The sequence below is a fragment of the Periplaneta americana genome, chromosome 1 (assembly GCF_040183065.1).
Source record: "Periplaneta americana isolate PAMFEO1 chromosome 1, P.americana_PAMFEO1_priV1, whole genome shotgun sequence".
In the NCBI taxonomy this organism is placed as follows: Eukaryota; Metazoa; Arthropoda; class Insecta; order Blattodea; family Blattidae; genus Periplaneta; species Periplaneta americana.
In genome coordinates, this window is record NC_091117.1 from 5,037,167 (window position 1) to 5,049,799 (window position 12,633).

The 12,633-nt window shown below is 36.8% G+C and overlaps 1 protein-coding gene across 1 annotated transcript in view; it reads left to right on the forward strand.

Moving 5' to 3' along the window:
- Positions 1-12,633, forward strand: part of LOC138701347 (bone morphogenetic protein 1-like) — a 40,533-nt gene that overhangs the window by 16,277 nt on the left and 11,623 nt on the right. Inside the window, exons 3-4 of the mRNA XM_069828179.1 lie at positions 1,960-2,085; positions 10,487-10,763. Coding sequence (XP_069684280.1) covers positions 1,960-2,085; positions 10,487-10,763 — 403 coding nt within the window. The remainder of the gene's footprint in view (positions 1-1,959; positions 2,086-10,486; positions 10,764-12,633) is intronic.

Genomic DNA, 12,633 nt, shown 5'->3' on the forward strand with positions numbered 1-12,633 from the left:
TCTATGATAAAATGTCTAGCTTTCATTAATCAGGTATTCTTGTCGTACTTTAATTTTTATTGTAATTGTAATTGTAAATTTAATATTAATTGTAATCTTATTGTTCATGTTATAGTTGTAATCCCCTGGTAGAGGGGCAGAGAAGGCCTGACGGCCTTATCTCTACCAGGTTAAATAAATAAATACTAATACTAATACTAATATCTAATATGCATCTTTTTAAAATTTTGTAATAATTTACCTTGTGGGATGCGAGGAGACTTGAATCTACGAAGTTGGGTTTATAGGATTTTAAAACAACACGCGTTAGCCAACTGAGCTAAACACACACGATGATTAATTAAGTTTTAATATTCCTCTTAAGTTCACAGAAGTAAAATGTGAAATTATTTTAATCACATTAGTTCCGTGAACACTTCTAAATAATCCCTGAAACTTCAAAAAGACGAAAATACACCTTTAAAGTGAAAAAATATATATTAAAATTATATAATTAATTATAATTTGTTATTTATACAACGCCTTAGATACCATTCTTCACTAATCATGGCCTCCTACATCATGACCTACCTAGTATACGTATCGATTCTAAAATCCATGCCATGGTATGTGATTACATGAGGACTTATTTTCAACATATTTTCTTTTATAAAACATAATTTTTCGTTATGGTCATGGATAGAATTACGTATGGTACTTGTGAGCGTGATCTTTATTGCGCTCGTGTAATTTAAATCTTTCCACTCGCGCAATAAAGATGCACTTACCTCACAAGAACCATAAATGACTATTATTATTTTGCTAATAATTGTAACATAAAATACAATATATACAGAAAAACTTTAGCTCGCCCCTGAAAGAGTAGAACTCGTGCTCAGGGGCGGATTCCTGAATTGAAATTAATAATTATACAATACAATTTGTCTTATGTCTACTATGCAATTATAGTATATAAATTTAAATTTACAATTTTTCAATTTTTATAAAATCCATACATAACTTTTTAAATTTAATACTACAACTATTAGAATTGACAAGATTAGGATATTTAAATATAAATTTGTTATATATTCTTGGGCCTAAATTACTACTATGATTAAATACTGTAACAGTGTTGCATTTTGGTTCAAACAATTTTAAAGAATTCATACCTTTTGTTTCATAACTATGAGAATGCAATTCAAAATTATTTCGATTTTTATGTATGAATTTTATTAATACAATATAATAAATTTGTCTTACGTTAAGTACATTAAAGTCTAAAAACAAATTTTGAGATGGAAAATCAATAGGTTTATGAAGACAATTTTAATTATTTTCTTTTGTAATAAATAAAGTGGATTAAAATTAGATTTAAATGAGCTACCCGATCCTACAATTCCATACATAATTTCCGATTGAAATAAACTTAAGTATATTGTGCGTAATAAACTTATTGACAAGTAATTCCTCAATAAAACAAAATAATATACTATTTTACGTAATTTATTACAAAGGTAATTAATGTTTTGGTTCCATTTTAAATGATTATCGAAAATTATGCCTAAATACTTACCTTCAGAGGACTCTTTAATAATCGGACATTTACACTGTATAAGACAACAATCAGAATTATGTAATTTGATACTTAATATAGATGTAGGAGGTTTGTTACATTTTTCGGATAATGAGAATGAAATAATTATGGTTTTATTTTCGTTGATAGAAAGATAATTTATGTCAAACCATTTTTTTTATTAATTTAAGTCCATTATTTGAGTTATTATATGCATCATACCAGGTTGATAGCCTGCTTTAAATAAAAATGTGCTACTCTTTTGTCTTTGAGTTGCTAGGCAACAGGTTATTTTTTTTACTGAATTTTCGGTGCTGTTTTGAAGACAATTGAAGCGTGTAATTGCATAATGTGTGTTGTATGCATTCACTAGAAATGTCAGTACGTTTTGTAATAATTTACAGCGGAACAGTTGACGATCGTTCAGACGGCAGAGGATGAGGGCTTCTGTCAGACGGACTGGCTGTCAGTGGACTCGTGCGTTCCTGAAGGGGGCAGCAGGTTCTGCGGGAACCTCACTGGCACCACATGTGAGTTCATCTCTCCAGTCGCGAAACACTGAATTTTAACTGCTTTGCTGCTTATACATGCATAAGTTATTTATACTTTTAAAACGTGTCACAGAGTTTTGCATACGTTAGTATGTTTGTAAACGGCTTGCATTGTGGGTATATGAATATATTTGTGTTGCTTCTGACCTTCAGAATATTTAGTCAAGTTGTTGAACTCACTATTATACAAAAAAAAAAAAAGCATTAATTCTAAAAAAAGTCCTTTTCTTTTCTCGTGAATATAGACTTTGTTTAAAAAGTACCACTATATTACATATACAGAGTGTTAAAAAAAGTATCCAATTTTTAGGAGCTGATAATATGCATCAAAACAAGAAAATAATGTCTAATAAACATGGGTCCTAAACACAAACTTGTTCAGAGGAGGTGCTGAATGTGACGTCCATTCATGGCAATGCATTTCTGTGCCCTACAATACAGCAGACTACCAGATAATCATACCGCAGTTGACACCCCTGGCGTGGAATACTGAAAACAAAAGTCTGGTTGCAGATATGAGCGGGGTTCAGCAGAGATGATGATGTGAATTTTGGTAATCAGCATGTGTGGGCTGATGAAAATCCCCCTGCAGTTGAAGAAACAAGGCATCAGCACCGATTCTCAACCAACGTATGGGCAGGCATTCTTGGTGATAGATTAATAGAGCCATACGTGCTACCACAGAGATCAAGTGGGGCTCGTTATCAGGACTTTCTTATTAACGTATTAAAACAAATGTCAAAGAGAGCGTCATCCCTTACGCTGAAGGGCAGAGGAATGCATTGCCATGAATGGACGTCACATTGAGCACCTCCTATGAACAAGTGTTCAGATCTCAGAAAGTATGTGTTGTAGGACCCATGTTTATTAGACATTATTTTCTTGTTTTGATGCATACTATCACCTCCTAAAATTCGAATCGCGGTCGGGGCAAGTTACCTGGTTGAGGTTTTTTTTCCGGGGTTTTCCCTCAACCCAATATGAGCAAATGCTGGATAACTTTCGGTGCTGGACCCCTGACTCATTTCACCGGCATTATCACCTTCATATCATTCAGACGCTAAATAACCTAGATGTTGATACAGCGTCGTAAAATAACCCAATAAAATAAAAAATAAAACCTCCTAAAATATTGGTTACTTTTTTTTAACATCCTGTATAAAGAGTGAACCATAAGTAATGTCATTAATTTCAGGGCGTTATTCTTTGAGATATTTCAAACAAAAAGTTTAATATAATTTTACTTGTTTTTGCTTCCTTTTCGAGATAATTTGTTTTATATGAAACATTTCATAGCGTGTTTTGGGAAAGCCATTGATTGAATTCCCAATATGCTCAGCCAATTTAAGAGAGCAGTATCTTATGATAAAAAGTAATTGAAAGAATTTTAATTTTCTCCTTAAAAATGTGCAAGTTTCTTCTCAGCCAGTGACCCAGCCAATTCCTTTTTCTCTTCCTGATCAGTTTCAGCATCATATATTTGTCGTGTTTTAAAATCCTCATTCATACAATAAAATATTTGCAAGGCATTGGAAATATACTAGTACCACAGTCTAGTATATACAGTCACGAAGCTCAATACGCAGGGAATATGCATCCATAGATAGTTGCTAACCACTAGGATCGCTACTATCGCCTCATTACAGACAATGCGAAATAGTACCGACACAGTCTATTGTTCCTAGCACCCTCACAACTCAAGCTTCGTGACTGTATATACTAGACTGTGCTAGTGCCTATACAAAAATGTGATCTTAACAATTAAGAAGACAGATTAAAAATGAAATATTTCAAGGAGCAAAAATGAGGTGCCTGAAGAAAATTGTTGGCTTTATTCTGTTGGGCCAGAAAAGAGGTTAAAAGTATTAGACAAACTAAGTTGAACAAACACAGCGAAAGAATTGAACAGAACAGGAACCGAAAACAAATTATGAGATGCCAACCTAAATAAAGAGAAAAGCGTCTACACCTGTGGAGTAACGGTTAGCGCGTCTGGCCGCGAAACCAGGTGGCCCGGGTTCGATTCCCGGTCGGGGCAAGTTACCTAGTTGAGGTTTTTTTCCCGGGGTTTTCCCTCAACCCAATATGAAAAAATGCTGGGTAACTTTCGGTGCTGGACCCCGGATTCATATCACTGGCATTATCACCTTCATCTCATTCAGACGCTAAATAACCTAGATGTTGATACAGCGTCGTAAAATAACCCAATAAAATAAAAATAAATAAATAGTCACGAAGCTCAATACGTAGGGAATATGCATCCATACATAGTTGCTAACCACTAGGATCGCTGCCCCGCCCCGGAACAATTTTTCCCTCGAAATTATTCAAATCAACTTTACAGGGTGGTGTAGGGGTCAGCATGCTGGTCTCTTACGCAGAGGGCCCGGGTTCGATTCCCTGGTTGAGGTTTTTCAGGGTTTTCCCTCAACCGTAAGGCAAATGCCAGGAAATTCGGGCCACAACATCACCGGCCTCATTCATCACCGAAATCATATTCATAACAAATCAGTAATACATACTGTATACAGTCGCCATCTAGTTCACAACAATAGAACCAGTCTCAACAATAGTACACAGGCCTTCGGATTCAACCAAAGATTAACTCGCGATATGACCAAAGATTTTAAAGCGAGTATAAATAACAGCGAGGGGGAGGGGAAACACTTCACAGGGAGTTACACCTGAAATGTTGATTTGCATAATACACGTCACTGTTCGTTAACAGAAAACCACAATTTAAGTCACACAGGGTTAGTGTGCACTCGAAGTTGGTTGCTTGACGGTTGTCAGCCTACTTGGAGGTCTGTGGATATAGAGGGAAAAATAGGATCGGTGTCGGGTAGAGTTCCCGGGTAGCTCAGTTGGTAGAGCTTTGGTACGTTAAACCAAAGGTTCCGGGTTCGATGCCCGGCCCCGAAACAATATTTTCTCGAAATTATTCAGGTTAAAAAATATTAGACAAACTAAGTTGAACAAAAACAACGAAAGAATTGAACCGAACAGGATCCGAAAACAAATTGTGAGATGTCAACCTGAATAAAGAAAAAAAACTAAGAGCGAACTGAAAGAACACAGTGTAGGAAAGAATTTAAACTGCACATATAGTGATAATAATAATAATAATAATAATAATAATAATAATAATAATAATAATAATAATAATAATAATAATCATCGTAAGTTTCTATCCTTCTTTTGAGGAGATTACCGAAATATCTCTTTCTATTTTAAGGCTTCTTGTAGATTTTTTTTAAGAGATATCCCACGAATGTATAAACATAAGTTTCTCTACCTGCTTTGGTAACTTACGATATGTGAGACAATATTCATACATTTCCAAATTCTCCCCAAAATTTCCTTATTTCTCGTGTATTCAGATTTATTCGTCCCATGAGACACACAAAACAAATAATTAAAATATCAACAGAGAGGTGGCCACCGGCGTAGCTCAGGCGGTAGCGTGTTTTTATGCTGATTCGGAACTGCACTCGGGCGTGAATACGATTTCAACTTGTGTTGATTACCTGGTTGGGTTTTTCCGAGGTTTTACCAACTGTAAGACCAATGTCAGGTAATTCGTTGCGAATTCTCGGCCTCATCTCGCGAAATACAATCTCACTAATACCAAAATAACGTAGTAGTTGTTACGCTTCCAAGACGTTAAGTCCATTGAAACCATGTCCATATGACTTACTTCCTCTACTATCTTTGTCCACTTTTATTTATGTCCAATTTTATTGAAGTCCACTTCTATTTATGCCCACTTTTTTACTGTCCACTTTTATTTAATACTGGATCAGCAGTATTGTTAGCTTCCTGTTTCATTGTTCATTGAAATTATGGAAACGGCTACCTACTTTCCTCTATAGAGTGCATTGAACCACAACCATAGATGAAGCAAAATTGATCCAGTCTAAAAAAGGAAAACCTTTGCTATTGTAAAGTTTTTGTTGTCATCATCATTCATACAGAAGTAATGGGCAAAAGGGATACTGGAGATGTGAAAAGAAGATATGCTTGGCGGGCATTTGAATGTGCGACACCCTATTAAAAGATCGTACCTACAAAATTTAAATCGAGTAGAAGAGATTGTTCGGAATTAGAAGCCCTTCAACGAAGAAGTAGGCCTACACATCAGAACTTACCTCAAGCTGTATGAAGATGAACAGGCAGAAGAAATTGAGTAGGGAATTGAAGTAAATTTGTAGATGGACATAATATATTTTACAATCATGTAGTGGACGTAAAAATGTGGACATAAAATTTGTGCAATTGGACTAAAATAAAGTGGACATATACTTCATTGGACATATATTTATGGACATAGTGTAATGGACATAATAAAATGGACATTAAAATTGTGGACTTTATAAAAAGGACCTAACGTCTGTGTTTCGTTGTTACAGCATTATTAAATAACCGACAATAAACAGAGAGGTAGAAGAAGGCGATTTAAAATCACACCATATGGACTCACACAAAACATATGCGGATTATAAACTTTATAAGTGTGTAAAATTCATTGTCCAGATTGAGGAATACGAAAAATATTTTGAGAAATGTCTTATTAAAAAAACTGAAATATACTCATTATAAAAATTAATTCTCACAGACTTTCAACAGTCTGGTACCTAGAACGCTACACGATTTGCATTACTTTCTAGCAGCAAGCCCGTGGATTCCAGAGCAATGAAGTCAAGGTTGCGACTCGCCCAGGAGCGATCCTTGCGCCATGAGGCCTTGTCATTTACCGCGTTTTCATTGTCTTTCATGCCGCATAGCCATTGTCTCTTTGCTAACATTTTTCTCGTTTCATTCACCTTGTCTCTTCCATTCACAACATGAAACGCACTTCGTAATATTTCTACGGAAATGTACGATGTAACGGACTCCATTGTTCAACTATTTCTTTTCTAAAAATTGCAAACAATCTGAACCTTCTTACTGCACGCTAATGAAATGTCAGACGTGTAATCGAACTGGATTAGTTTTATCCAGCTGTTAAGAACTCGGTTGATTTCGCCAATAAAGCTGCTTCCATGATACAGCGACTAACAAAAAGTAATAACAGTAAAACTGTTTTTACATACCATGATTCATCACCGCCTCAATCACCAATATCATAAACATTAATCAAAATCTAAAATCAGTTACCTGAACACAAGCCATCTACAAACACAATATAGAAACAGAAACGCAACAATAGTAACCACGGCCTACTGGTATACGCAGCGAATAGGGATTACATGGAATGAACAGTGAGCCAATTTTGCTGTTTTGTTTTCTGTGCGCATACGCTCCGAAGGCGATTAGTTCCACTTTCAAGCGCTAGAGCTTAGTGTAATCGCAGTCACGAAGCTCAATACGTAGGGATATGCATCCATAGATAGTTGCTGACCACTAGGATCGCTACTATCGCCTCATCACAGACAATGCGAAATAGTACCGGCACAGTCTATTGTTCCTAGTACCCTCACAACTCAAGCTTCGTAAATACTACAGACTGTGATGTAATCGAGCACACGCTGGAGTTCTTCGACAATAATTGAATATAAGAGTTGAGGCACAGGAGCCAAACATCGTCTATCTTGTTGCATAATCCAGTAACGGCTTTGCTTCCAATAAATTCAAGTTAACAGCTTCTTTCATATTTCTCAGTGATAAACTAGCTGTAATAATAATTTTATGTTTGTACATAATAAATTATATTATAAAACAATATAATTAATTAAAAGTACAAGTCTCCAGGTATCAAACAAATTTCAACAGAATTAATTCAAGAGGATGAAAGCGCATTATCTAACGAAATTTATAAACTTGTACTTGCTATTAGGGAAAAGGAAATTGTACCAGAACAATGGAAGGAGTCCATAATCGTACCTATTTTTAAGAAGGGGGACAACACTAACTGTAGTAACTTTCGAGGAATATCACTTTTGTTGACGTCATGCAAAATTTTGTCCAATATTCTTTTGAGAAGATTAACTCCGTACGTAGATGAAATTATTAGGGATCATCAGTGCGGTTTTAGGCGTAATAGATCGACTATTGATCAGATGTTTTGTATTCGACAGATATTGGAGAAAAAATGGGAGTATAAGGGTACAGTACATCAGTTATTCATAGATTTCGAAAAGACATATGACTCGGTTAAGATAGAAGTTTCATATAATGTTCTTATTGAATTTGGTATTCCCAAGAAATTAGTTCGAGTCCTCCCTAGGACTCGCGTTACGGAATGCGCGCTGGTCCGAGTCCTCATGGGGGAAGAAGTTTTCACATGAAATTTTGGCCAGTGTATGGGACCGGTGCCCACCCAGTATCGTGCTGCACTTGGGGAGCTACGATAGGTAGCGAAATCCGTTTGCGAATGCCAGCTATAACGGCTGGGGGTCGTCGTGCTAACCACACGATACCTCCATTCTGGTTGGATGATCGTCCACCTTTGCTTCGACATGTGGGCGTGAGGCCAGCAGCCGGCTGGTCGGTCTAGGCCCTTCACGGGCTGTAGCGCCACGGATTATTATTTATTTATCTAATATATTCGATTATTTGTCACCTGCAACTACAGTGCATACAATTTATCTTTCCACATTAGCGAAAGTAGAGTGGAAGCGGCAGTGCACAGCTGCCCACACGCTGCTCGCTATGTCCTCGGTTATGAGTAGGGCTAGGATTTTGATGACCTATAAATCATAAAATATGTCCTAAAAACAATGCATTTATGATCTAAAATTCTTTCAAAAATGCCCTTAAAATGGCCTAAAAATTGATCTTACATAATTGGCTCAGTAGGAAAAGTGGTTTTGTATTGCTTATTATTTAGATTTGTAATTAAATTAAATTTTACATAATTTTTGTAAGTAGTACACTTTAATTAACTATTTTACTTTATGTAGTTTCCATGTATGATCGTTCACCTCTGCGTCTGCATGTGGACGTGAGGTCAACAATCAGCTGGTCAGTCTTGGCCCTTCATGGGCTGTAGCGCCATGGATTTACTTTACTTTTAGTTTCCATGTAGTCTACCACAAGGCCACTCTTATCCGGAATTAGCAGGTATAGAGGAGTCTATATTAAAGGGGTGGTTGGACTGATCCATTACATGGGGGTGTACTGCGTTAAAATGGCAATAATTGTGTAGAAATACGATTAAAATATCATATAAAATAAAGGATATTAATGGACAAAATATGTAAAGAAAATATCAAAGGAAATACACATTATCTTACATTAATAATGGGGATTTATGACCAAAATTAAATGAAAATGCCTAAAAAATGACCGAATAAAACAAAAGATGCCCTTATGAGTTAAAACAGGCAAAAAATGCAAAAAAATGACCTAACAAATGTGTCTTAAAACATTCAGTTTATCACATAACATATAAATATTAAAGCGGCTATGTTTCTGGTCTACTAGAAAAAGATGCAATTTCATCAAAATCCTAGCCCTAGTTATGAGTCTAGAACACGCGAAATAAAACATAGAAAGGACGATTTCTTACAACATTTGAAATTGTGAAAGTGCTAAAAATAGTAATATGCGTTACAAGAGCGGTATGTTGAAGTTTTCATGTTCGAGGAAAAGTTTGAAAAAGCGAAACGTAGTTGAACTTTTTTAATTTCCGAGAATTGAAAGAAAACATACCGCTCGTGTATCGTACATTATTTTGTGCGAAGATCGTTTATTAAATACCTGAAAGAGGAATTTCTAATTAATTGCAATGAAATCTCCATCTTGGTTTCTGTTCAATGACGGCAAATTTGCAAAACAAAAATATCTATCTTCAACATTGTTGCTTTAAAATGTTTTCTGTGTTTACTATACTCCAGCAGGCCGTGATATACGTCTGTCTTTTTTTCCCCCAGTCTATGGAATCTTGTTGATTTTTTCACGGCTTCCTTAATGTTACTTGCATCACGAATGCAGTAACTTTAGTGGAGTTGTAGAGTTTACTTAATTTTTGCAAATATTTAAAAACAATAATTAACAGTGCAATTTAGGTGAAATTGCAGTGGTAAGTTTCCAATTTATAATTATTACTATATTGAACGTCTCTAAAAATAATATGTTAAAAGCCTAAAGCAGTAAAATCAATATGTCACTTAAGCGGTAAGAAGAGGGAAATTGTTGTGTGTGTTAGGTTGGCAATACTGAATGTGGAATTTTAGACTTTCCGCGGATTGGTTTTGTGGGGAAACCAAGCAAATACGCACGATCTCGCACAAAACATTTCCATCCACACGTTGCAGCTCTGCTTCTGAAATATTGGCTACTTCTCGTTTCTAGCAATTCTGTAACATTACGTAGAGCTGAAATGCTGGTAGCGAAGTGTTGGCACGCCTTTTTCAGATGACCCTGTATCTGTTCGCAGTCCAGTACTTGTTCCAGCCGGGCTCCAGGGCTTTGCGCCTCATCTTCCACAGCTCCCAGCAGGGTCCCGGCCCTGGGGCCACCTACAGGTACCGCCTGAGGTACAGCCTCCTAGACGACTGCACGGGACTGTTCCAGGAACCAGCGGTGTCCCTGATCCCTGGGGAGGCGGGCATGGCCTGCTACACCAGGATCCCTGAGAAGAGGGGCTCCATCAACACGCCCTTCTTCCCGGACTTCTACCCGGACAACCTGGACTGCGTCTACGAGTTTATCAGGCACGTAGAATATTCTGGTAAACAGGGTTAGTGAGTGACTGATAGAACTACTTTTTACGTAAACTTTGATCAAGTATAGAGTGCCAACTATTTGTTGACAGTGCAGTCTTAGCCACAAACGATTAGGGAAAACGCGGAAATTCTAGTTGAAGCAAGTAAAGTGATAGGGTTGCAAGTAAATCCCTAAAAGACAAAGTATATGATTATGTCTCGTGACCAGAATATTGTACGAAATGGAAATATAAAAATTGGAGATTTATCTTTTGAAGAGGTGGAAAAATTCAAATATCTTGGAGCAACAGTAACAAATATAAATGACACTCGAGAGGAAATTAAACTCAGAATAAATATGGGAAATGCCTGTTATTATTCGGTTGAGAAGCTTTTATCATCTAGTCTGCTGTCAAAAAATCTGAAAGTTAGAATTTATAAAACAGTTATATTACCGGTTGTTCTGTATGGCTGTGAAACTTGGACTCTCACTTTGAGAGAGGAACAGAGATTGAGGGTTTTTGAGAATAAGGTTCTTAGGAAAATATTTGGGGCTAAGAGGGATGAAGTTACAAGAGAATGGAGAAAGTTACACAACACAGAACTGCACGCATTGTATTCTTCACCTGACATAATTAGGAACATTAAATCCAGACGTTTGAGATGGGCAGGGCATGTAGCACGTATGGGCGAATCCAAAATGCATATAGAGTGTTAGTTGGGAAACCGGAGGGAAAAAGACCTTTAGGGAGGCCGAGACGTAGATGGGAAGATAATATTAAAATGGATTTGAGGGAGGTGGGATATGATGATAGAGACTGGATTAATCTTGCTCAGGAAAGGGATCGATGGCGGGCTTATGTGAGGGCGGCAATGAACCTCCGGGTTCCTTAAAAGCCAGTAAGTAAGTAAGTAAGTAAGTAAGTAAGTAAGTAAGTAAGTAAGTACAGTCTTAGACAAAAAACATGACCGGCTGCCATACGCTGAGTCTCCTCTGGAAGACTTCGGTTGATTTCGTGAGAACTTCGGTTTACACGTGAAAGAATTTCTTATTGATGACTTCGCTCTGTTTTTCCTTTGTTTTGTTTGTTCTTTTTCTGTCTGCTTAGACTAAATATCCTGAAGAAAATAGGTGTGCAGTGGAAAAAGAGAAGGTTGTTCAGTAATCTTTATATGAAACGAGTCAAAATCTGAATAGGATAAGAAATGTCAGAAGGAAGTGAAAAAGGCAGAGGAGTTCGACAAGGATGCCCTTTACCACCTAGCTTCTCAACATCTAACATGGGATTTAGTGAAGAACTGTTTTCAGAACATGGGAGGGGTGATAGTAGGAGAACTAGAATAAGCTGCATAAGATTTGCTGATGATATGGCGTTGTTAGCAGAAGAGGAGATGATAGTGAGGGATATGCTACTGGAGCTAAATGACAGCTGTGAGCAGTATGGGGTGAAGACGAAGACAATGATTGCCGAAAGAAAAATAAAGAAGGTAAACATGTGAATACTAAATGAGGTAGAGTAATGGGGTGTACTGTAAGCAGTAACATGAGCTGCTGCCAGGAAGTCAAAAGGAGGATAGCAATGGCCAAAGAAGCTTTTAATAGAAAAAGGAGCATCTTCTGCGGACCTCTGGAGAAAGAACTAAGGAAGATACTAATGAAGTGCTTTGTGTGGAGTGTGGAATTGTATGGGACAGAAACATGGACATTACGACGAAGTGAAGAGAAGCGACTAGAAGCATTTGAAATGTGGATATGGAGAAGAATGGAGCGTGTGAAATGGACAGACAGAATAAGGAATGAAGCTGTGTTGGAAAGAGTGGGTGAAGAAAGAATGATGCTGAAACTGATCAGGAAGAGGAAAAGGAATTGGTTGGGTCA